This window comes from Ursus americanus, chromosome 32, assembly GCF_024610735.1.
Source record: "Ursus americanus isolate L20-20 chromosome 32, mUrsAme1.1.p, whole genome shotgun sequence".
Lineage (NCBI taxonomy): Eukaryota > Metazoa > Chordata > Mammalia > Carnivora > Ursidae > Ursus > Ursus americanus.
The window spans coordinates 23,302,093-23,329,045 of NC_142158.1; the positions used below are offsets into that span (position 1 = coordinate 23,302,093).

The 26,953-nt window shown below is 45.0% G+C and overlaps 1 protein-coding gene across 2 annotated transcripts in view; it reads left to right on the top strand.

Moving 5' to 3' along the window:
* The window catches only part of E2F3 (E2F transcription factor 3), a 72,070-nt gene that overhangs the window by 39,142 nt on the left and 5,975 nt on the right, over positions 1–26,953 (top strand). Inside the window, exons 2-5 of one of the 2 annotated variants that reach the window (XM_087858097.1) lie at positions 20,886–20,997; positions 22,197–22,398; positions 23,668–23,826; positions 26,648–26,762. In XM_087858097.1, the coding sequence (XP_087714223.1) occupies positions 20,886–20,997; positions 22,197–22,398; positions 23,668–23,826; positions 26,648–26,762 (588 nt within the window). Of the gene's footprint in view, positions 1–20,885; positions 20,998–22,178; positions 22,399–23,667; positions 23,827–26,647; positions 26,763–26,953 lie in introns of both variants that reach the window. The other variant, XM_087858096.1, reaches the window with a different exon arrangement.

A 26,953-nucleotide genomic window follows, 5' to 3' on the forward strand; every position in this document is an offset into this window, starting at 1 on the left:
CGTTCTTCCGCAGTGGCCCTGGGGCAAGGGTGTCCCAACTGCTTTGACAAGGGTGCCATTTGGTCATAAACACTGCGGTCATAGGGGTGGGGACCAAAAGAGAGTCTCTCATCCCTTTTACAACTCCAGTCAACTCTAGAACCAGACTCAGGAAGGCAAGGGAAGAGCTCAGGGAAGGATCCAGGAGGAGGTGTGCCTTGGCCACACTTCACGATGACCAGTGGACGGAGCTGGGGAAGGAGCTTCTGTGTTTGGCCACAGACTGAGTCACAAATCAAGAGACTTTGACAATGAAATTTTTCCTTGGGATTCTGCGATGGTTTTTGAAATAGATTTCCGTTACCTTATGTTGGTAACTGACCAAGTACAAATGTCGGGTGAATTTATTGCTTTCTAGGTTCTGGTCACTACATACTGGGGCAGGGCATCTTGCTCAGAGATGGTAAGCGCACGTGAACAAGAGGTAAACTTTATTGGGGGGTGAGGCTTCCCGAAACTCAGGGATATTTCTAGTCTCGTGTACGCTTGGTACAGTGGGGAAGCTAAGGCCCAGGAAGGCTCTGTGTCTTGGTCAAGGTATCTTGCCGTCCCTCCACAGCCTGACAGTTCAAAAAAGTTTTTTTTTTTAAGTTATATTTTGAAAACTGACAGAAAGAATTACATAATATGATGGAAATAACACTCATTTTAATGTATCTGTTCCTATAGTTTATTTTACTCACCTTTCTAAACCGCTCTGAGAATATCGTCAGAAAGAACGTTCTCCTAAATTGGAAAGTAATTCAAACAGTCTTCTTTTCTTCCCTGATTTTTATGAAATCACTGCCTACACGTGTGCACATTTTAGTAAGCAATACAGTCAGCGTACGAGTACAAATAAATAATTTTGTAAAAGATTGTCAGTCCATTACTTGAGGAAAGTGCCAAGGTAATTACAAGATTTATTAATCATATGATTAATAAAACTATTGAGGTTTTTTTTTGGATTGCTTAATTTTATTTTATAAAGCTAATGTTCTCAAGTAAACATCAAATGATCTGTAGAGATCTTGAAGTTTTACTTATCACACAGATAAGCATTCATTTTTTTTTTTAGTAAGTATGTACTTATTTTGCATTCGTAATGATTAACTGCAAAATAGTTAACCCTGGCAATAGAAAACTCTAGATGAATTTTCAAGTAAGACCTCCTGTGGAGTCCTTTGAGGTTCACTTGGGGTCATTCATCAAGAAAGAGATGCACTTCAGGTTTGGCAACTCCCTCTGCCCACACGTGAGCTGTCCAGGTGGAGAGCCAGCGGGAGGACCTGAGGTACGTGGGGCTTCAGAGATGAAGAGAGTTTCTCCTTGGCGCACTCCCCTTGCCGACCTCTGGAAGTAAATACAGATGAGGGAGAAACGGTTTTCCAAGGTGTCAGGTTCAAGTGGAGTACTTTTTGAGATCCTTCGCTCTCTCTCTCTAGTTACCCAGTGAACAAATACCAATTGAGGTAACATCTGATGCCTGGAATGATTCTGAAGTATATAGGCGAGAGCAGAAGAGGTAAAACGAGCAAGGAAAAATGCACCTGTAAAAAAGAAGGCAGGCCATCAGAGTGGCCACCTCGCTGGACCTGCCACTCAGTCGTGTCCCCTGACAGAGCCTCACTGGCTCCACGTGAGCATAAGACCTTTTCAGATCAACCGTTGCTTTTCCTGTGATCATGGAGCTGTTAGACTCAGGTCCTTCATAAACTTTCCAGTTTGTTACTGGTTTTTTTTTTTAAAGATTCATTTGAGAGAGAGAGAGCATGAGCAGGGGGTCGGGGAAGGAGCAGAGGGAGAGGGAGAGAGAATCTCAGGCAGACTCCCTGCAGAGCACAGAGCCCGATGTGGGGCTCGATCTTAGACCCTGAGATCATAACACGAGCCGAAGCCAAGAATCAGACGCTCAACCAACTGAGCCACCCAGGTGCCCCTGCTACTAATTTTTTATTAATAAAGGTTAGCAGTATTATCATCCCTTTTCTACAGAACACTAGTCTAGCATTTTTTTTCCAAAACTCATTTAAAGAACATCTTTGTCTACATGTTCGTTTAATTCGTTATTACACAGTTTGTGTGTCTTCAAAGCTGTTGTACCACCACTACTCCGTCCTACATTTTTCTTTTTTTTTTTAAGATTTTATTTATTTATTCGACAGAGATAGAGACAGCCAGCGAGAGAGGGAGCACAAGCAGGGGGGAGTGGGAGAGGAAGAAGCAGGCTCTCAGCGGAGGAGCCTGATGTGGGGCTCGATCCCATAACGCCGGGATCACACCCTGAGCCGAAGGCAGACGCTTAACTGCTGTGCCACCCAGGCGCCCCCCATCCTACATTTTTCATAGCATTTATTCCTGGTATGTTTTCAGGATCTTCTTACATGCATTTGGAAAATGAGCATGATTTCGTACACACATTCAGTAGCAATCACTGTCGTAGGTTTTTCTAGTCTGATTTTTCTTCTCTGCTGCCTCAAAGGTTGTGACTCAGTAAAGTAGAAAAAACCATGACCTTGTTCTGAACCTTTAGTGGGTAAGTCAGAGGCTCCCAGTCCTGATCTCTGTCAGAATGTTGGCCTAGTCCAATGGGGAGTTAATGTCCGATTCGTGTAACAGAACCTGGGGAGTCATAAAATTGCAGGATGCGAGTGGATGAATGTGACTCCTTTCAAAGAGTTGTAATGTTTCTGTTTGATGGCAGTGTTGTTTTGCCGTGTAGACCAAGAGGATCCATCTTTGAGTTCTGCCGGTTGAGGAACCTTTAACTCCAAGGTCAAGCGGAAGCAGTACCTCCTAGCCCAGGACTCCCTGAAGCCACAGCAGCCCATCTACGGCCCTGCCTACCTTCCCAGCCTGGTCTGGCTCCTCTCCAAACCCTCCTCCTAGACATTTCCTCAGCCTCAGAAAGCTCATGGGTGGCCCTGTTTGGAGGGAAATTTCTATTCCCTGGTGATAGTTTTTACAAAACTTTTACGAAAGTTAAATTCTCGTCTTAGGGCCAATCCACGTCTTTTCAATATAACTTTACTCACCTGCCCAGGATTCCATTCGATCCTTGAAACTCTAGGAATTTCTCAGGAATGGTTGTCAGCCTGTTGGTAAAACCCTGCCATGACAAAGGGGCAAAATTTGCTTCTATGTGTGGTTGGTGCTTTTTTAATATTCCTTTTCCCAGAAACAGAATTCCAGGATGCTTCTCTGGAAGTTATTGGAGGAAAAAACCCAAATAGGATAATGGAGGGCCCATCACGTACCCCATTCTGAGTGTCGTAGGGTGATTTGCCCACTTCCAGAGTTCCCTAATCCTTTATATACCATGTTGAGGATCCTATGAATTGGGGTCTAAGTCAGATTTTCCTGTTTGCTCTTCAGTGGTCTAGCTAGGAACACCCCAGTGAGAGGAATGAACCCACAGGGATTATCTGTGGGGACTGATCCCAGGACCACCAGCTGTGAAAGCCAACTATCACTCATACTGTTAGACGAAGAGACTAGTCTGCAATCCTGTTACCGACAGACTATGTTAAATATTGGTTCTGAACAATGTATCTGAGGACTGATGGCACTATGTTTACATTAATCTTTTTTTTTTTCATCAAAACTTTTCATCCCCAGGACTTACTTATTTTATACCTGGAAGTTTATACCTTTTAATCCCCTTCGGACCCATACACTGATCTTTTTAAATACAAAGAAATTTTCATCTTAACAAGTTAAAGGTTTGCTAGAGGACCCACTTTTCCTTAATTAAAATAATCTGCACTTGACCGTGTACAGGTCCACTCATAGGCGTATTTTTCTTCCATAAATACAGTACGGTACTTTTAAATGTATTTTCTCTTCCTTATGATTTTTTCTTTTCGGAACTTTATTTTCAGACTACAGTGTATAATACACATGATACACAAACTGTGTATTAATCAACTTATGGTATCGAAGGTGTCCAGTCAACAGCAGGTGGTTAGTGAAGTTTTGGAGGAGTCAGAAGTTATATGGAATCTTTGGCTGTGCGTGGAGGGGTCGGTGCCCCAGCCCCTGTGTCCAAGGGTCAACCATATACAAAAGTACACAGTAGGCATTGGATCAATTTTAGTTTCCTTCCTAAAAACTTGGGAGTTAATTGAATTATTGGGAAGTGTACAGAAGTGGTACTATAGAAACAGCCACGAATTCTAAAATCTGAAGGCTCCCACCCCCATCCCTCCCTTCCTTCCTGTCCTCCCCTCCACTCATTCTTTCACTGAACTTTGTCCTTTGCCATTCCTAGTGAGCCCCCCCCCCATGCCCTGGCCCCCAGGAGCCCACCTTTCAGTCTCAGTCTCAGAACTTCTCGTGGCCTCGCTGGCCCCCACTCTCTCCACCTTTAACTTCTGGTTCCTCGGATTGCTCATCATTTCTTTGGTGTCTAGGCAATTAATGTGTTTTCAACATGTGTTCCCTTTGTTTATATCCTTTTTTTTTTTAAGGCTTATTACTTATTTTAGAGAGAGAGCACACAAGCAGGGGGGAGGGTCAGAGGGAGAGGCAGACTCTCAAGCAGACTCCACAGTGAGCACAGAGTATGATGTGGGGCTTGATCTCACCACCCCCAGATCGTGACCTGAGCCAAAATCAAGAGTCGGCCGCTTAATGGACTGAGCCACACAGGTGCCCCTCCCTTTGTTGATATCCTATTTTCACCAACTTAAAATGAGTGACAGAGATACTTTCGGGGTTCTTTTAGGTTTTATTTATTTATTTGACCAGAGAGTGTACAAGCCACAAGCAGGGGGACAGGTAGGCAGAGAGAGAGGGAGAAGCAGACTCTCCACTGACCAGGGAGCCCAGTGTGGGGCTCGATCCCAGGACTCTGGGATCACGACCTGAGCCAAAGGCAGACGCTTAACTGACTGAGCCGACAAGATGCCCCAAGCTATGTATTCCTGCTCACCCTCCATCAGTAGAGGGCACTGACTTCCTCCACCCTTCGCTTCCCTCCTCACTGACAGACTTCCTTCTAGGCCTTCCCTGGTTTTGTTTTTCCATAAGAGATCCTACTGCAGATGCTGTTCTGACTTGCTTTTTTTTTCTCGCTAGATAAAGCTGGAGAGGGACCTCACCATCGGATAGTGCAGCTACTGGTGCGCTCCAACGCGGGTGTATAATACAGAGTGCTTTACTTAACTATCCTCCTGCTAATGGGCATTTAGGGGTTTGGGGTTTTTTAACTTCCCCCTGTTAAACAGAATGCTGTAACAAACATCCTGTACATGCCGCCCTGTGCATGTTTTTGTCGTGTTTCTGTGGATAAATTGATTTCCAGAAGTACACTTGTGGGGTCAAAAGGACGTGCATGATTAAAATACTAATAATATTGCCAGATTACCCTCCAGGTGGTTGGTCACACACCCATACTTCTCCCTTGCCAGCTGACTCCTACTCGTTTTAAATTTTTTTAATTCTACTCTGAAATATTTCAGATACAAAAGGTAGAGAGAAAGCACCATGAGATGACATCAGCAATGCAGTTGAAGATTCTTGTTTCCCTCCCCAATGGCTTTTTCTCTTTTTCCTCTCTATTTTGTGTGTTTCTAATACTTTTCTACCTATGTCTTAGGTGTGTATACTCATACTACATATGTCGTACCCTAATGCTATTTAATAAGGTTTTCGGTGTTTTCACATTTTATGTAAGGATACCATGTCCATTCTGTGGTGGTGTTTTTGTTGTTACTCAGAATTGGTGTGATTTATCCATGTTGGTAACTACAGCCTGGTACGAATTCTTGTCGTGCCTCCTTGGCATGTGTGCAAGAGTTTATGGTGCATACTGAGCAGTTGAAGGTTTTCACTAAGTATGAATAAAACTTTTGTCCAGAGGATTTACAGCCCCCAAACCCCACCCGCTAGGAAGGTATGACAATTTTGTGCGTTTGCAATACCTGGTATTTTCAGACTTCACAGTTTTTGCCAGTCTGATGAGTATGAAAAGATCCTTTTTATTTTTTTTTTAAGATTTTATTCATTTATTTGAGAGAGACAGAGATCACAAGCAGGGGGGAGGGGAAGAGGGAGAAGCAGACTCCCCGCTGAGCAGAGAGCCCATTGTGGGACTCGATCCCAGGACCCTGGGATCATGGCCTGAGCCGAAGGCAAATGCTTAACCAACTGAGCCACCCGGGCGCCCAAGATTCTTTCTATTTAATTGACATTTCCCTAATTACGTGTTCTAGTATTTCGACCATTTGGTATCCTCTTCTGGGAATTCCCTGTTCCTGTCTTTTATCTATTTTTCTCTTGAGTTGCATTCCCTTTTCTTTCCAGTTTCTACTGATTCTTTTATCTTTTTTGGATAATAATTCTTAGGAGGTTATGTGTGTCGCATGTATCTTCTCCTAACCAGTGGCTTGACTTTATTGTGGCCTTTCGATGACAAGAGTTAATTTTAATGTGGTTTTTCACATGTACAATTTGTGCATTTCTTTCTTAAAAAACTGAAGCCAGGTATTTCCTTTGTTTCTTCTCATAGCTGTAAAGTTGAGTCCCTTCATTTAGACCTGCGGTTGAATTTCGTGTGTGGTTTGAGGTAGGGATCCAGTTTTATTTACTTCTCGGATCAGTAGTCATCCTGGCACCATTTGTTAAATAGTCATTCTTTGATAGCTGCACTTGTGGTGAGCATAGAAGAACATCAAGAGTTGTTAAGTCAATATGTTGTACACCTGACTAATGTTGTGGAATGTGTCAAGTATACTGCAGTAAAAAAACAAAGATGTTGGGACGGGTGGCTCAGTCGGATAAGCCTGTGCCTTCAGCTCAGGTCATGATCCCAGAGTCCTGGGATTGAGTCCCACGTTGGGCTCCCTGTTCAGCAGGAGTCTACTTCTCCCTGTCAGTCTCCTTCTGTGTTCTCTGTCTTTCTTTCTCTCTCTCTCTCAAATAAATAAATACAATCTTAAAAAAAAAAAGACATAAACAAAAAGTAGTCATCCTTTCCAGCAGTCTGCAGTGCCTCATTTGCAATACATGACCTTTCCATGTATGTGTGGAATTGTTTCTGGGTTTTCCATTCTATTCTCTTGGTCTGTTTGCCTCTCCCTGAGCCAGTACACATTTCAGTAATGACTAGTTTTACAATACAAGTCTGGATATCCAGTAGGGCAAGTCTCTCTACCTTGTTCTTATTTCTTCAAAATTGTCTTGGTTATTCTTGGCTCTTTGTACTCACCCCTACTCATTCCTTAGGTATGCTTAAGATTATACCACTTAACTTAGGATGCTGTAGTTCCGTTTCTCCCCTTCTGGCCTTTATGCTAGTATTGTCCTGTATTTTACTTACCCGTATGTTATCACTTCCGCAATATAATTGACTATTTTTGTTTCGACAGTCCGTTGTCTTTTACAGAGATTTAAGTATAAGGGGAGAAGAAGCCACACATTTACCATGTAGTTACCATTTTTGACATTCTTAATTTCCTTGTGTAGTTCCATATTTCCAGCTGGTATCATTTCCTTCTGCTTGAAGGTCTTCCTTTAACATTTCCTTTGTCGTGGATCCACTGGTTAAAAAGAAGAAAAAAATCCTTCAGCTTTTGTATCACTGGAAAAGTCTCTATTTGCCTTTGGATTTCGAAAGGTAAGTTTGCTGAGTATGGAATTCTAGCTTGACGCTTTATTTTCCTTCACTATTGAAATGTTGCTGCTCCATTGCCTTCTGGCTACATTGCTACAAATGAGAATTCTCATTTTTGGTGGGGTTTTTTTGTAACCTATTCCCCCACTCACCCCCACGAGCTTTTGAGATTTTTCTCTTTATTACTGATTATGAGCAGTTTGATTGCGATGTGCCTTGTTACAGTTTTCTCTGTGTTTTCTGGTGTTTGGGATTCATTGAGTTCGTTGAATCTGTACGTTTAAATCACTGATCTCTCCCCTTAACATTTTGAATATATGGAATACAGTCACATTAACTTTTAACTTTTTTCTATGTCATTGTCAACTACGTCTACCATTTGTGTTCATTCTGGGTCACTTTTGATGGATTATTCTCCTGAATCTGGGTCATATTTTCATGCTTCCTTGGAAGCCAGGTAATCTTTGGTTGAATGATAGTCATTATTGGGTGCTGGACATTTTTGTATTTGGGTAAAGATTCTTCAGTTTTGTGCTGAGATGCCATTAGGTTTCTTAGAAATAGCTTGATCTTTCAGTTCCTGCTTTGTAGGATGGGACCAGAGCAGTCTTCATTGTAGGGCTAATTTTGCCTCGCCAATGTAGCAACACGCTTCAGTCCTCTACCTGTGCCTCTGAGTTATGAGGCTGCTTTTTGTTTTGGTTTCGTTTTTTGGCATTTTTCTTTCCCCCAGTCTGTCTGCTAGAAACAATTGTAGGAACAGTGTGCCTACAGTTTTATAATTCTAGGCCCCATGGGAACTCTAGGCACGCTGTCTTTATTATTTGTTTCAGGTGTTTTTCCTGGCCTTGGCTAGTTTCCTCACACACATCCACTGTATTCTGCTGGATTCTCCATAGGGACCTTCCACAGATTTCCAAGATTCTCTGTCTGACCAGTTCTCTCCTTTCAGGGCTCTATCCAAATTCTAGCTACTTTGACCTCCCTGGACTCTCCACTCCATTTTCCCCCACTCAGGGAGTTTACTGGCCTCAACCCGGGTTCCTCCTTACTGTGTTACAACCCAGAAACTCCCCAACTCTCAGAGACAGGAATTAAGTTTGCCACCAAATGAAAGTGGAGTGTGTGGGGAAGTCGCACGCTTTGGTCTTCAAGTCCGTTGTACAAGTATTGGATGTTCCTGACGTGATGCAGGACTACCGATGTCCGCTTTCCGTTCTTTGTATCTCTTAGAGTAACCCCTTCCTATGTTAAGCGGAAGTTCCTCAATTAGTTCTTTGGTTCAAAACATCTTTCAAAAGTGCTCTTACCTCGTGGAGTCCACTAGTCATGCTCCTGTACCGGGGGCAGTTTGTGAAACTGTGTCCCCCAGGACCAAGTGCCCTGTCTTTTGGAGCCACAGTAATCATTAACCCACTGCTCTTTTTCTGAGGTTTAAGGTGCTCGCACTGTGCTGCAAGCCGCTTTGGCGACTTCATTCTGAAGTCTGGTTGAGATTCAGAACAGTTACTCTAATGTTTCCACAATCACTCAATGGGAGAAAGTGTGCTGAGAGAAGATTTTTTTGATACAAGTCATGAAGCAATTAAATTAATATTCTCGAAAATTGATCTGTCAAACCCATAGTAAGAATTTGTTTATAGCTCTTCATTGCGCCTATAAATTATCTCTTTAGCTGTAAAGTTTGAGGACATAAAAAGCATCTTCATGTGTTTAATGATCATTGTGTTCTGTGGAAGGGATGGGGTTCGGCTGTTCAAACGGATAGCTCAGATTGGCTTGTTATTGTTAGTACTTCTTTGAAGGCCTCACATGTAACACAAAGCATGACAGAGACAGAAGTCCATTACCCAAAAAGATGATTGGCTTTCTTCATAAAATTTCAGTATTTGGTGTGAGCAATATAGATATCCTTTAATAAAAACATAAATCAACTTGTAGGAGGATAATGCTTTATCCCATGAGTCCACAAACTGTGGCCCGTGGGCCAAATCTGGCCCCTGGCTTATTTTGTAAATAAGTTTTCTCGGAATACAAGGAAGCCCATTTATTTACGAATTATGGCTACTTTGAACAGTGAAGGGAACTACAACAGGTCCCACAAGGTCTAAAATATTTACTACCTGGCCTTAGACAGAAAATGTCAACTCCTGGTTTATTCCATTGGTGTTGAGGTGAGGTAAAATCGTAAGACCAAAAACCAGGAGTTGGGAAGGAAAGTCGAGATCAACGGAATAGTACTCCAGTGGGAGATTCAAATACGCCGTTGCAGGGAGACATCTGAGCCTCAGAGCCCATGCTTCATAAGTGCCCATCACTAGATCTAGTTTAAATTCTCTTTGCCAACCTCCAAACTGGAAATTCAGCTGTCAGAAGAGAAGAATCCCTTAAATTCTGTTTTATGGGCAATAACTACATACTTAGGGTTAGCAATAACTTAAAAACACATTATGAATTGGGTAATATGAGTGAATTTAAAACTCTTTTTTCAGTTAGTGGTTTAATTGGACAGTTTTCCATGTTTACTTTCCTGCAAAAGCATGTCAAGTGTAGACTTCAGAGGGAATAATAAAGCTTGAGCATTGTGTGGGGAATTAAAAACCTTTTGCCCTCTCTGTTTGAGACACCACGATGGTTATGATAGAAAAGGTCATCACAGTATTTCTTATTATTAAAAATATTACTTAATTTTCACTTCATTTGCATAACATTAAATCTGATTTATTAATCAGGCCCTTCTCTTAAGCCTTTTTATTCATTTACTTTTCATTTGGGATAGATACAGAAGTAATCTGTGAAAGGTTCTCGGATATTTTGCTTTTTTACAATCCGTATTCAGTTATTGGGATGGAGACTTAAGTAGGAAGGATATCCGGGCTTCAGCGGCTCTTTCCTGCAAAAGGAGCCACTGCCTTTATCATGGGAGAGCCTAGCTGGGTGCCTTACATATGGTAAGTGGTCGGTGTCACCTGCTGATAAAGGAGAATTAAATACATAGACACTTCTGCTTCAGAAAGGCACATTGTCAAACAGAGGTATCTCCTTTCCTTGGAAGCCTGATGAAAATAATACTAAACAGTTAAAATCATTGAAAATTAGAGTGGGGCTTTTAGTGGACAAGATTACTCAGCAGATTTCTGGAACACAGAGAAAGGATAGAGGAGTAGAAGTCAGTAAAGTAGAACAGAGGGGGGCATCTGCCTTCGGCTCAGGTCATGATCTCAGGGTGCTGGGATCGAGTCTGGCGTCGGACTCCTTGCTCAGCGGGAAGTCTGCTTCTCCCTCTGCCTGCTGCTCCCCCTGCGTGTGCGTGCTTGCTCTCTCTCTCTCTCTCTCTCACTCTGTCAAATAAATAAGTAAAATCTCTAAAAAAATAATAATAATAATAATAGAGGAAGCTAGGGCAGAGAGAGCATTGGTTTGCCTTGGAGAAGCTCAGGTGTGACAAAACCAAAGTAAGAAAGGGAATTCGCAGGAAGGACTTTATGCAGAATTTGGGAGTCTTTTCCTCAGCCGGATCGGTTTTGAGAAATCTGAAAATAAATGGATTAGCTCCATTTTGGCATTTAAGGGTATCACCTCTATCTGAGTCATACCTCCCCCAGGTATCACTGGGTTGCTTTATTCTTAAATAGGGACTAGACATTTGAAAAAAGACCACAGCAATTACAGAATGGGGCCAAGATTTCCTTTTTCTTTAAGTAGGAAAAGAAGGCAGTGGAGACAATAGATTAAACGGGAAGCAAGAAAACTTGAAATAGTGAGTGGCGAAGGGAGAGACTCTCCTATTCATAAAAGAAGAACAAGATGCTACAAAAATAGATTGAGCAGAAAGCAAAAGTGAAACAAATACTCTTGGATATTAAAAATCTAGTTGCCCAAACTTAAAAAAAAAACAATTTAGTGAATGGAAGCGAAATTTGATGTAAGAATAACTAAGTAGAACAAAAGGCAAAGAAATGGAAAATAGAAAATAAGAGCTTTAGAGGATCACTCTGGGAATCCCAGGGAAATGACAGGAAGTGGGGGGGGATGATCTACAACATAAATCCTTCTCGTAGCTGAAGGCCACGCAGGTGGGTTGTAGGAGCCCGGGAGTCCCTCACGCAGTGAGAAATGATGTGCACCTGAAGAGACGTTAGGAAATTTCACAATAAATGTGAGACAGGCTGGGAGGTTTGCAGAGAGGTTAGAAGCCCAATAGCTTCAGACAAATGAGAATCGGTGGCTGCAGGTTTCTCATCATCAACTCTGGGTTTAAAAACCACTACAACGGTGGCCTCCGGGTTCAGCGAGTGTGAGGGTGAAACACACATTTCAGATACACGAGGACTCGGGTTTTCTCTTCCATACTGCTGTTCGGGTGTGTTCCGGGGAAGCCATGGGTTAACAGCACTGGCTGACTTAAGCAGACAAGGCGTTTATGGGAGTGTATTGAAGATACAGAGAACCAGGCTTGGAGAACAGGCAGGAACGAGGAAGGATCCGTAGGCAGAACCACAGCCCAAATGTCGAGCCACGGAACGAGTCTAGCAACACTAGTGATTTCTCGTGGCTCCAGCAGCCGTCACCAACCGTCCTGCTGCTTTGCCAGAGCAACTCCAGAGTCCACGCTCCAGGTCCAGGGCGGGTGTGTCTGCCCGGGCCACGCAGGCAGCGTTCTGGCAAAGCTAGGAAAGAGCGTGCGGCGTGCTTAGGGTCTGCGGTAGAAAGGCCACTATGCCTTCCACCAAGACTGATAAAGTAGGGAGTTTCCTAACCGTAGGAGGAAAGGTTCAGAGGCTGGGCAGCCAAATAAAGTGATAGGTGTCCCCCTCGGGCTTCAACACGGTACAGTGAGTGGGAAGATCAAAGAATGGCAGCTTTGCAACAGGCTTGCAGAACTGTCACGAGTCTAGACAGCTGGAGGTCCAAGAGTTTCAGGTGGGAGAAAAAGTGGGGCTTTGATAGCATACCTGATATGATGGAGAAGATCTGCCGGATGTAAACAGGTGAGGTCATCTTAGGTTGGATGATAGTCCTCTTTGGGTGCTGGACATTTTTGTCCCGAAGTAGCTATACAAGCTTATTCCTTAGAGATGCAGAGGTGACCACCAGGAGAAAGAGTAAAATTGATTCCTCTGGGGAGGTAGCCATTAGAAGCTGCCTGAGCTAAGTGGATTTTTAAAAATCATGTATATTGATTTTCTTTTATATTGTCTTAAATTATTCTTTTTCTTTATTAGTAGGCTCCACGCTCAGCGTGGGGCTTGAACTCACCACCCTGAGATCATAAGTCCCATGCTCTAGCAACTGAGCCAGCCAGGCGCCCTGTCTCAAGCTATTAAAAACAAAACAAATGTCTATAGAAAGGGATGCAGTCACCAGTTTATAAGTAAATGGCTTCCATTCCAAAGTTAGGCTTTCTTTTCCTTTGGAAGCCTTCATATGTGCGTGGTTGGGAGTCCCAAAGCAGTCCAGAAACATAAGCCATAGTGAAGTTAAGATACCCTGGGTCCGTAGTTTAAAAATGAAAAGAAAAATGGCCGAGTTTGGGGGCCGTCCTAGGTACCCAGTGGTGGGGGATTCGCTGGGGCCGGGAGGCGTGGGGAAGAGAGACGCTTGGGATGCAGGACTGAAGGGGCGATCCTCACGGAAGTAAAATGCACACTTGCTCCGCCCGTGTGCACCTGCATCCGTCGGGGCCTTCTGCATGCCCTTCGGCTCATCAGGTCTCGGAGAGAATTCGGTTTCTGATTAGGCTTCTCACCTAATAGCTCACAGAGACCCTGCTCTCGTTCGATTCTGAACGTGCCCCTGGCTGAGGAAAGCCAGACAGACAGGACGACCTTTGAGCTCGTCATCCTGGGTAACCTCATCTCAAGGAAAAGGGGACACGGAGTGTGGTTCAATAACCACACGGCATGGAAGGGACCAAGGATGCAGCTCCTTCTGCGCCCAAGCCCTCTCGCTTCCCACCAGCACCCCTGAACCACGGCCCTTCCACGTCTCTGCGCTTCTGCGCATGCTTGGACCCCGACTCCCACTCCCTTCTGTGCTGGACAGAGCCGTTGCCTTCCAGGACATGGTTCAAGCTCCGCCCCCTCTAACCACCCTCTCCCGACCTCCACCCTCTTCTCCATCCAGCCCCCCTGCCTGCCCCCAGCTATGGGCTCCTTGCTGGTTTCATCGTGCATTTTCCATTATTGGTTTGCCCGTAGCTTCTTTTATACCAGGGACCACCGTGTCGCCTTTATAATCAATTATCTGCCTGTGCGAGGCTTGGTACACAGCAGGCACTTCATAAATACTCGAATGGATGTAAAAATGGTTAGTCAGATTGAGTTACTATGCAGTCCTAACTGGAAGCTAGGTATTCCTTTCTTAAAATCCTCCTGCCCTAGCCTAAGGGCCAGTATCCGAGGGCGAGTCTGGAACTGGAGAGTGTCTCCAGTTATTTCACTAATGAACCTACCCTGGCCCTCATTCTTCTTATCTAATTTCCGTCTTCTGTTTCTCTTCCTCTATTCAGAATGCCGTCTCACCTTTAGCCGGGAGACACAATGTATCCTAGATCCTGTTCTTTCCCTTGGCTGGATCTCTTATGAACTGGGGTAAAGGGAGCTTATTTTAGGGCTCAGTTTGTGAACTACAGCAGGCCATGCCTTTTTCTTGATTTAATTTTTTCCTGTGGTTCAGTCACATGGTAGATAAGGACACCACTTCCCTCCCCATCATGAGCCTGGGATGCCTTTCTGGTAGTGTATCCATCCCATTTCTGCTGGGAACTCATACCCATACCTACTGAATGGTACATAAGATTTTCAGCAGCCTAAAAAACAAGCCAGCAGCTTTCTTTTGTCTAACCTCAAATGGCAAATGGAAGTGATTTTTGTCTTGTAATGCAAGTAACCCGTGCTCACTTTTAAATGATTTAGAAAGAAGAAAATAAAATCACTGTAATCCTACCACCCAAAGATTAATATTCTTAAACTATTTGGTGTATATCCTTAGATATCCTTTCTTTCTATGCATATAATTTCCCCACAAAAATAAAATTTTACTACTCACACCTACTTTTCTTTTAAACTTACATATATAGACGTACGTCATTATTAATTGCATAACATTGCGTTATATAAATGTACAATAACTTACTGAATTTTTCTCCTGAAATTGGGCATTTATTTATGTTGGACATATGTGGAAAAATATAAAAATATTCAAGACACTAGCTGTGCCATTCTTAATAGGCAAACTCTGGAAACAACATAAATGTTCTCTGAATATACTCCAAAGAGTTGAATTGCTAGTTCAGAAGGTATAACTTTAATATTTACACATGGCTTTGTAAAATACAATCAAATATTATAGAACTATAAACATGAAATCATTACCCTGTATTTAATTTTATTTCTCAGAGATAACCTCCATTAACATTTGATGTGGATCTTTCCAGACTTTCTTTCTCTCTGGATACTTGGAAATATTTATAGCGAAGTCTATATTTTATAGTTTTTATAGTTTTAGCCTTATAAAATCACATTATATGTATCCTTGTGCAACTTTAATTTTTCCCCTTTGTATTTCTTGAAAACCTTTCCAAATATGTAGGGATTAATCTCCAGCATATGTTTATGTGTATACACACATACATGTGTGTATATACACATGCATTACAACATACATGCTGGCCCTACAGGTGGGTAATGTTGGAGCTTTGTGATTTACCTGCCAAGAGACTTTGGGAATTTATTCCTTGGTTCATTCAAAATAAATAAATAAATTCCACTGAATGCATGCCAAGTGCAAGGCTACTTAAGACCTGAGCTCATGGTCCAGTGTGGAAACCTGGAACATAGACATAAGTTATGATGGCAAGATGATGCCGTGGTGCCCCAGAAGTTGCTATGGCAACAGAGGAGGGACATTTCCATCAGTTCAGGGACATGGGCTCAAATCCTTGTGTCTTTGACTTATTAACCAAGACGAAGTAAATTCTTACCTTCTTACCTTGCCTCAGTGCAAGGTGGATATAGTAGTGTCTACCCCAAAGTGCCATCATGAATGCTTGTTGGGAAAATGTAGTCGTTTCTAGAAGAGTGTTGAATGTCCATGAGTAGGTGTTTGCTTAAGTAAACAAATCATGGTGTCTTAATTAATCCAGTATTCTGTAGCTGTGAAAAATAAAGTCATTCTGTGTACTGACAGGTCAAACTTGGAGATGTGTTAATAGAGTAATGTGTGGTTTGCTATCATTTGTGTACTTTTTATAGGTTGCAGTGGTATATACCTGTATACATACTTGTATTTCCATAGTCTGTCTAAAAGGGTGGCTGGGTGGCTCAGTTGGTTGAGTGTCTGACTCTTGATTTCAGTTCAGGTCGTGATGTCAGGGTTGTGGGATCAAGCCTCACATCAGGCTCCCTGCCCAGTGGGGAGTCTGCTTCACCCTTTCCCTCTGCGCCCCCGCCCCCACCCGTGTGTGCACTCTCTCTCTCTTTCAAATAAATAAAATATTTAAAAAATAAAAGGTTGTCAAAGGAACTTCACAGTCTTGCCTTTGAGGAAGGGAAAGGGATCAGGAGTGGGAGAAAGATTTGCTTTCCTCATATGCGCATTTGTGCGATGTGAATTTCCATGTGCGTTTACTGTGTAAAGGAAAGTTCGTAAAAATTATGAATCAAGTAAAACGCTGCATTTATCATAGAGTAAGATGGCACCAGTTTAATGAAATTTTTCAAACATTCTTACATGGCAGTTTTTCACAATCATTTTGTAAAGCAATTAGTAGGCATGGGCTTGGGAGTAGGCATATTTATGGACTGTGGGATCTTGGAAAAGTTACCTAAGCGCTCTAAACCTCCATCTTTTCCTAGAGAATAGGAAATAATAATAACCTGGGGATGTCGTGAAAACGAGAGAGCATAATGAAATAGAAAGCAATCATGGTGCATGACATCGTACATACTCCGACGTTCCTTGTGTGCTCGCTGATGCTGGCAGGCTAGCTCTGTCTGGACACCGGGTTGCAAATGCTGGGGAATTTGTTAGTTCATACAAATGGAAGTCTTGGGTAGACCTGCCTTTGGGCGTGGCTCTGTCCAGCACCTCCCTTGAAGGCCCTGGGCCTCAGTCTCTCCCCAGCTCTTTCCTTCCGTGCTGGTTCACTTCCCAGGTTGCTCCCGGCTTACCTGATACTGGTAACTCCCAGTGAAGAGAACCCACCGTTTCTAACCAAAGTCCCAGCGCTGGCTGATTCTCTTGCCTTGGTCATAGGCCCATGAGCCAAGGGACTGGAATACAGTGTTCGGTGGGCCCAGATTACAGTCCTCTCCTTTGAACCCGTGATGGGCAGGGCCAGCCTAAGCTGTTGAGCAACGTCAGGCTTTTTGCTTATCAGGCTTAGAGACAAAAAAAAAAAAAAAAAGCGAAAAACACCTGAACCAAGAACTGTGGAGAAGTTTCTTCCCCAAAGGGAAAAATAGGGGCCAGGCAGCCAGCAACTGTGGCTGTTCCCCCTCACGGCCCACTGCTTGGCTGCCTGACAGTTATTCCTATTATTTTCATATATACATTTTCGGGAATTTAACAGTACAACTGTTTCATTACAGAAGCGCGTCATCTTAGTTTCGGCTGAACCTCTAAAATTAACACATGGTTCCTTTGTAAGAAAAGCTGCCCTTGATAACGCCTCCGGAAGATGGCAGTGTGGTCCACATAGCATCGCTCCTGCCCAGCCTTTATGCTTGCTTAGGACCAAATGGCTGGGCCTTCTGCTGAGCACTGGGTAGAGGAGTTGGCTTTACTGGAAAGGGCCCTGTAATATGAAGGTCTTTTTGTAAACAGAATAAGTCACAGTTCAGGGAGATGGTCACACTAAGAGCAAACAAAAATGGAGCTGACTGAGAGAGAGTTCCATCTGCCATGGTGTAAGCAGAGACCACCTGTACTATTTAAAACCTCCCATCTAGTGTTTCGGTGTTTTAAACCAAGCCTGCGTGCTTGCCTTTGTTAAGGTAAGCGTTGGAGTAATGTGCTCCATCAGAGACCAGAGTGTTCGGCCCTGTCCCAAAAGAGAGTCCAGTCATGTGCCCTCTGGGAGCGACAAGTAGTGAGTACTGTGTGTTCCTCTCAAGTCCAGGTCAGTCCTTGCCACTGCACAACAGAGGAATGTCACGGGATAGCCCCCCAGAAACGTCCATTGGGAGAGGGGAAGTGACACAGTGATGGCCTCCCAAAGCCCGTCGTGTCTCCCGCACAGGAAGAAATTCCAGGCACTTGGAGACTTGGTGGGGATGTGACTATTTGTGCAGCCGATAGGACTGCCTCGATTTCTACTCCCTGGGAGGATTTGCTGGGGCTGACCTTCCTCCACGGCTCTTTCTTCTTGGTGTAGACATATTGGCTTGGTGATTGATTCCCTGAGAGGCTGAACTATCATAGACCTTTGCTTTCTGGACTTGAGGATTCTCTGGCAGGAGAATTGCCTTTAAGATTTTGTAGATTTTCTATCTAGTATTTAGATTGGATCAACTATCCAAAGTCACACAGCCTGTCTAGTCCTGGTCCTTGAAGTTAGATCTCTGTTTCTTAGCAACAGATCTCTGGGAATTTCCCCAGCTTCCAGCTTACTGCTTCCATAGGCCTTTGCCTCAAAGCAATTTGGAACACTTGCCCAGATGGGAAGAGAAAAGTAATAATGCCCCTAGGCAGCTGGCCAGTGAGTGGTTCTTCATTGCGAGTGTTCAGTGGGAGTAGACAGACTTCCTGACTTAAGGGCCCCGGAGTTCTAGGTCCCAAAGCTCTTTTCCCAGTTGGCTTCCATCCGGGGACCTTTGCATGGAGGCAATACAGCTCTGTACCTCTTGGATTGCTTTCCATGGAGCGGAAAGGCCTCCATAGTAAAGCTGTTCCCCTCTGGACCTTCAGGTAAGCCTCAAATGAAGCCTATCCGAGTAATTTCCTGAAGGCCCCAAAAAGTGACCCACCCACTCTGCCGCTCTTGAATGAGGCTTGCCAGCTCCCCATTGCACCAAGGCTCAGCTTGACTCAGCCCGTTCCACAAGCTGTCACTTGCAACACCACACTTCCATTTCCCTAATTCAAAGGGCTTTAAGCAAAAAGGAGATGCTAATGCAACAGAGAAATCTGGGGCGAAGACCAGCCGTTGCCCCCGGCATTTGACCTGATTCAGGGTTTTGAATGATGGCCTCAGACCCTCTCTCTCCATTTTTCCACTTGCCCCTGTGGACCCTTTACTCTCGGATGGCTTCTGGCTCATGTCAGCCTTCCTGGGAAGGCACAACCCCTTCTTGCCAGTAGCTCCAGAAAAATCCCTGGGGTTGGCCTTGGTTCACTCCACTTTGGTCATATGCGGCTACTGTGAGGGAGGGGGAAGATAGGCGACAAAGATGGGCCAGGCCTGGGTCACCTAGGGGCACAGCGCACTTGGGCTGACACCAGGAAGGGGTGCTCCCCAAAAACAGTTAGGGAGCTTTTGCCTCATGAAGAGGGAAGGTTGGCCCGGCCAACCAAAGCAACAGGCTCACACAAGGATTTGACAGAATATTTGGGAGGGGAAAATGAAGTGCAGAAATTTGCCAAATGGCATTCCTAGGCCTTTAGAGTGAAGTTCAGCCCAGCGTTGCCCAACAGAAGGGTCATGTGTGCCACAAATGCAAGCCACGTGGTAAAAAGATATGTATAAAAGGAAACAGGTAAAATAATAATTGTAATACTATCTGATTTAATCATAGTTTATAAAGCCAAAATGGTATTGTTTTAACATGTAATCTGTATAAAAAGGACTGCCGAGCTCCCTTACCCTTTTCTCTGCTAAGTTTCCAGCCCCCAGTGTGTATGTCATACGTCGAGCACATGTTGATTTCCATGAGCCACGTGTGGCTAGGGGCTGCTGGGGTGAACAGAGCCAGATTCGCGGGTAACTTTCTATAGAGAAGCTGAGTATCTTGAATATCTGTCATCAGCCGATAAGTTATTCCTTCTGTTTCTGTGTCGTGAGGGTTTACTTTGAAATTGTGCATCTCCTCATTAGAAGACTGTGCCCACCGATGAGCCTGAAGACACGTGGCCCTGCGGGGTGTCCAGTTGGTAGCACTTCTGTCGGAACACCCATCCCACCGTACAGTTAGTTAGCACACAACAATTACCTAGTTATCTGTCTCCTCTCTGGGACCCCACGTGCTATGGAGGCAGACACCCTTACCTGTCTTGCTTTACCTTTGTTCCCTAACCCCAGTGCCAGTCCGTAGACACTAAGTGGATATTTTTTCAGTAAAATTTAAATTAAATGCAAAACTTGGATGAAGGAGCGCCTCGGCGGCTCAGTCGGTTAAGCACCCGACTCTTGATGTCAGCTCAGGTCGCGATCTCGGGGTCTGTGAGATCGAGCCCCGAGTTGGGCTCTGAGATGGACGTGGAACCTGCTTTAGATTCTCTCCCTCTGCCCCTCCCCTCCCCCAAAAAGAAGAAATTGGGATAAAGACTTCTCATTTGCCAGGTTTGATGACAAAAATGGAGACAGTAATACTAGTTGAAGCCTAAGATAGAGCATTTGCGATATTTGTTCTTCTGATGAATGACCATTTGCAGTCTGACTAGCTGTGTTACTGTTTAATCACTCTTTCGTTGAATATAAATATATATAGAGAGAGAGAGTGGTTGAATACCTACAGAAACCCAGGCTCTATGCCAAGCATTAGGTACACAGAGATAAATGGGAAACAGTCCCTGCCTTAAAGGAAATGAGAAACAGATAAGTAAAATAGCTCTTCTGTCCAATAAGTGTTACAATACACATAAGCACAGAGTGTTCAGGGGGAGCACAAGGAAAGAGGTCCAACCCAGATCAGAGATGAAGGTAGGCGGCCAAGTGTCGCAAGGGACAAGCGAATTTACGTTCCACGATGCCTGCTGGGGTCTGACTGTCTCACCTCACGCCTGGCACATATGTCGAATCAGTGAAGGAGTAAGCAGTGTGGCCCCCGAGCCTCCTCCTGGAGGACCGGTGGCTGTGTCCATCTGAGCCTGGACGGGGTAATCCATTGCAGGTGAGGAGAGTTTCCGTGCCAGCCCAGCCCCCGAGCCGGCGCCTGGCCGTAGGGCATGACAGGGTCCCGAGGGAGGCCAAGCAGAGGCACTGGGAGCTGGCACGAGCCCGCAACGTCTGGCAGGGCCGGGTCCCACGCAGCCCCACTTCTTGTGATCGCCCGCGTGACCAGTGACGAACGGTTGTACTTTCACGTTGCAGGCAAAGCGAAGGCTGGAGCTAGGAGAAAGCGGTCATCAGTACCTCTCAGATGGCTTAAAAACCCCCAAGGGCAAAGGAAGAGCCGCCCTGCGAAGTCCAGATAGTCCAAAAAGTAAGGATCCTTTCATCTCGTATTCTCCTTGGTGTGGGCTTCCCACCTTTCAAAGCTTGTGGCTGAGAGGATGCCAAAGTGTGGATAATTTTGGCATGTTGTGTCCTTTTTCATTTCTTTCTATTCCTCTCCAGAAAATAAACACAGTGTCTGCAGACACCCCACAAACGGGGCAGAGTCCCTTCGGTCCCTGAATACTGAGTCAGGAGGCCTCTTTAACTGTGCACGGTGTCATTTTACACCTAGGAATACAAGCTCTCTGGCACCATTCTATAATCAAATTTAATTTTAACTTCCCTTAATGGGCGTTACTTTTGAGACCAGGCTAACTGGGCGTAGGACTGTGCCAGATCGGGTGGGTCCGCGCCGGCCTCAATCTCGAGCTCCGCATGAGGCAGTGCCAGAACGACCGAAACCCCTACACTGCAGCTCGTTTTCCTTTCCACCGATTGTTTCTTTGGGGAGAGAGAGAGGAAAGTCGGTTGGAAACAGCGAAATCGTCCTTGATGTCTGTGGCGTTGAACATAGGTGCTAACTTAGAGTTTGTTCTCCCCTTTCGCGGAGTTTACGAATCAGGCCGTCCACAGACCCTGTGTGATGGGCACCCGCACCACAGAGCAAATACGACACCGAACGAGGACATAACATTCGAGAGGGATGGGGCGAGTCGGTGGAAAGACTGTTCAGGGATTCTGCACGCACACGAAGCATTGCCTGAAAAACTGGTCGCGAAGGCCCAGGCACACGCAGACCACGGAGCCTGCCAAGCCAGTTGCCAGGGGTCAGCGTGAGCCCCGGCCCCGTGGGGTCAGGCTCCCCACGTGCTGGTCCTCGGAGACCGTGGCACGTTCGCGTTCATTCAGCAGATCGTGTTGAGCACCTACTGCGTGTGGGATCCTTCACTAGACCCGGGGAGGAGGGTGAGGCAGCGTAGAAGCTACTGAGAAACTCACGGCAAAACGCCTTCGTCCAACAGGCATTTGTACTGTCCCTTCCTTTTCTCGTAAAGCCATTTCAGAGCTTTCTGGAACTTACCGAGAGCAAGAGCCGCGGCTTTGCTTCGACACTAATGACTTGGGCTGCAGCGGGAAAGGGGGCTTGCCTACCTGCAAAGAAACCCTTCATTTCTTTACCTCTCCCCCCTATCCCCCCCACCCGCTTGGCTTTTGTTTTTCTTTAAGCTCCAAAATCTCCCTCAGAAAAAACACGGTATGACACATCACTTGGTCTGCTCACCAAGAAGTTCATCCAGCTCCTGAGCCAGTCCCCCGACGGGGTCTTGGATTTGAACAAGGCGGCGGAGGTGCTGAAGGTGCAGAAGAGGAGAATCTACGACATCACCAACGTGCTGGAGGGCATCCACCTCATTAAGAAGAAGTCGAAAAACAACGTACAGTGGATGTGAGTAGCAGCCGCGGCCCCCAGCCCCGGAGGGCCCGCTCAGGCCCGCGCTCCGCCTCCGCGCTGTCCTCCCTGCTGCCCCGCAGCTCCTTAGCCCACAGGTCCATGTCTCTGTGCCCTCCAGATGCCGTCAGAGACATCAGATGAGCCTCAAGCTGGGGGATCCCGGGATTCGGTTGGGGGGCCCTGCGGGTGTCAAGTAGGGTGCTGTTCAGTTCACCTGCGGCCATGAGGCCCGTGTGTGCTCACGTGTGTCATCGAAAGGCCGCTGGCACTTGTCCTCGAGTGGTCTCTCACGGGTTCGGAAATGAACTGCGGCTGAACACACCGTGTATGGGTCCCATCGCCACGTGTCTTCATCCGTGGCATTCACGGCAGGTCGGCTCACTTTCTGGGGAAGTGGAGGCAAGACTTAGAGGCCTCAGTTCCTCCTGGAAAACAGGGATGATAACGCGTGGCACCCCCCCACACACACACACGTGTGAGTCCGTGTATGGTTAATCTCGGTGAATTACGGACAGAGCACCGGAACAGCCGGTGTTTGGAAGGGACGGTGAAGTGTTGTGGGAAGGAACAAATCTGTTATAGGGTGGCTTTGAAAAAACTCCCTCAACCATGAGGTGAGCGGGGAACTTTTTGTACTTTTGGGGAATTTTGTGACGATGCAGTGACCCATTTTGGCCTGTGCTTTGGGTGTTGGTCTCTGTGCTTGCATACAGCACACGCATCTGTTCCCCTAACCGCCTCTTCCTTTTCGGTGGTTGGTGGAAGACCTCAGAAACTACCTAGGTCTTTGTGCTCCCCGAATGTATTTTGTTGAATTTTGAACCACTCCTCCTCTTTTCTTTTACATTTTTCTATCTCTCAATGTCTCTCTATCCTTTCCCTGCCCCCCCTTCCTTCTCTTTCCTCCCGGGAGGCATGTGGCAGACAGGAGCTCCTCCTTTTGCCCTTTGAATTTGAGCCTTCTGAAAAAACAGGCCTCCTCTGGAGGAAAGAAACCTGAAAGTAACAGTGTTGGGGGTTTTTTGGGGTTCCCCCCCCACTTAATTTCTGTGGTGTAAAAGGTGAAGGACTATGACAAAAAGTATATACAAATGTATAAGTGTTCTGATTTTAATACTTGGCTAAACAAGCAGTGTGACCTCCTGCATCAAGAGGGGACATTTGACTCAAAAGGACCATTTCTCACTGCCCCTCCCTTGCACCCTCTCCCCCTTGCCCCCCCCCCCCCGAGCAGCCATGAACAGTATGTGTTTGGGTTTCCAGGGGCTGCAGTCTGTCTGAGGATGGGGGCATGCTGGCCCAGTGTCAAGGCCTGTCCAAGGAAGTGACCGAGCTCAGCCAGGAGGAGAAGAAATTAGATGAACTGATCCAAAGCTGCACCCTGGACCTCAAACTGCTAACCGAAGATTCAGAGAATCAAAGATATCCTTTGTGCCACCTGTTCCTTGGGGATTAGTGCCTCCTAGAACACACCCAGCGTTGACAGGCTGACTCTTACACACGGGTAGAATTTTACCCTGGTTAACGCATGTTCTTCACGTGTGTTTGGGGACATACAGATACACGCAGCGCGTAAGGCAGCACTATCCTAAGATAGGTAAGCTGTCAGTGTTAATATGAATGACACCCTCCAGCAGCTCCCTCTCTGCCTCCCCAGATTTTTGGTGGGCGTTCGCTGTCGCTGTTGGGGTTCTCACATTCTATTTTCTTTTCATCAGATATTGGGCAATTGGAATTTGTTGAATCTGTCTGAGCTGTAGCTAAAGGAATGAAGAGTCTAGAAGAATCATTCTGTGACCTCTACCATGCGTTAATGCTGAGGCACAACCCCAGAAACTGATTTCCGAAGCAGCCCCCCCCGCCCCCCCCAAAGCCTGAGACATCTCAGTTTATCCATTCATTTACAGATGTTGGAAATAAAAATTTTTTAAAGCCAGTTCTTGTCAACTGGCTGACAGTCTGTTGGCCATCATAGGAAAACTCACTGCTCATCATCTCACTCCCGACAAAAAGGGAGAAAGATGACTTCATTGTGTTGACAAGATTTTGCAATATTCTCAGTTACACGTAGATATTTTAAGACATCCCATCTCTAATTTGTGTTCCCCACTTCTGATTGTTCCACGTTACTTTTTACGTCTGATAGGCTTTCCCTTGGAAGGTATAGGGACATTTATTTTCCAATTCCGGCAGTTTTTTGAAACTGCGATTGCTCATTTTCTCTTGACCACAGGATTGATCTTGTCCGCCGATGATTAGTGCGGTGGAGAAGAGGTGTGGTGATTTGAACGCCTGGTGGCAGCCAGAGTGGGTTTACAGGGGACGAAAGAAGAATAGCTCTCGTCGGGCTGTTTCATTCAGTCTTTCGCGGGGAGCCCCGTGGAGGACGAGATGGGGTGGTTATACGTGATATATACGTTACACTGTGCTTACAGCACAGTCGCCAACCTTAGCTTTCTTTGGGGCCTTTGTTGCAGAAACCGAAAGCTTCCTTGCGGGGAGCTGCTAACCCAAAAAAAGCAAATTCAGGAGGGAGCCACAATGGAATTACTTTTAAGTTTGTAAGATCAAAAAATGTGTTTGCACAATTTATTTCAATTCGCCATTCAGTTCCGAATGTGGTACAGCTCGTTCACAAATGTGTCGAAATTTTCCTTCCTGCGGCATGTTGAGTAATTGTAGATGAGTTTTTATTTTAATAAGTTCTTGTCACGTAGCTTTTTGACAGTGGGCTGTGGGGTAAGTACCTGGTTACCAGTTTCCCCAGTGTTCTCAGTAAAAATTCAGAATTGTCAAGTCTCACATGAAGGCAACAGTTGGCTTCCTTGATGAGACACGTAGTGACCTAAGACCCAGACTCTTGCATGAGCTGTGCTGTCAAGCTCATCACTGAATTAGCTGTCGTCTCAACCATTAAGACTTAAAGAAGATAGTCAGCGGTAGATGCCCCTAAAAGTACATACAGATTTGGGGTGAATGTGCTTTTTTTCTGCGCAGTAGGTTCATAGCTTCCTTCAATTTCTAATTAAAAGCCAGTGTTCTAAGAGACGACATTTCCTCCTGACCCTCTAAACCCTATTTCTCTCTGAAACGTGTTAGATCACAGGCTCTATTTGCTAATATTATATTACCTGCAGAAATGCCTTCATTGAGTCATGTGATTTGCTGTTTTATCCTAGGCATTTTTTGTGGGCTAACGTAAAAAAAAAAAAAAACACACACAACAGGCTAAAGACCTCGGACATTAATTATGTTACTCCATGTCCCTTATAGAAGAGAGCTACGTGATTCTTAGAAGAGAGCTATGTGAGCTCTTTTAGTGCCAAGTAAAAACTCATCTCTCCAGGCAAACTTGCATGAATACTTTTATCATGTAATAAGTACCATATTCTTTCATGATATCCTCTTAGGTTTGGCTGCCAGGGCACTTAGAAGAATTGTTCAGCACTCAGAAGTCATGACCAAGGGTACTGAAATACTCTTGCGCTCTCTTTTCCTGCGGCAGTGTTTCTCAAATTGATTCAGGCTGCAGACCACTTGGAAGCTGCTCTCCCTCCTTGTGAACGCTGAAATATCGGTAGTCAGTAATATCATACAAAGGATAATTTTTCTAACAGAGAAATAATGACTCTCTTATCAGTAGGCAGTATACAATCACAACCAGCCCGGGTGCCCTTAAGAAAACAAGCTGTCTGTCTGACCCGTCTCCTGAGTTCATTCCTCCACCAATATATCTGTTCGCTACTCACGTGTTCATGTGCGTGGCTACTGACATTTGCTAATGGTCAAGCAGCAGGTAGAAGTTACTGGAGTTCCAAAAAATATATGGGCAATAGAGCTTGCTTTTTTTTTTTTTTCCTGTAAATTGGAATCTGCCATCATTCAATTTGAGTGATAGAACGCTTCACCAAAGTTCACAGAATGTCCACGCTCCAGAGGAACCGGGCTAGAAAATCCCTGACCAAACTGGGTTTGGGTTTTCTTCTGATAGTTTAACTATTCTATTTCTGTGTTTAACATTTTAAATCGCCATGGACTTTTTAGAAATGGGCAGGAGAACGCTATGCATTTGTCTTATTGTTTAGAATATCAACTAGAAAAGAAGATTGACGAGAGATCCCATATGTTTAAAGAACAAGACAGAGAGACCGATATATTCTTACAAGTCATAAAATACTTGAAATTTTTCTATGCATCTGTTCTGTCAGTCTTCTGAATGGTTACATTCCTTAACACGCACTACGTTAGCTTACGTTACATATCAAGATATTCGAAAAATTAGTGGCCTTAAAGACCAAACTGTTATAGTTGTCAAAGCCCCTCCAGAAACAAGACTTGAAGTGCCTGACCCAATAGAGGTAAGGAGATAACATCTTTGTGCATCTGCAGAGATCTTTTTGGAATGCCCGAAGTTAAAGAATCATTGACACATGGTCACAGTGTGCATCCTCCTGAACACTCAGTAGTTCTTTCCCGTCCCTGTTACCTAACCCGAACTTCAAAAACATTTCAACAGTTCGATCCGTATCGAGTGTCCCAAACGTCTAAT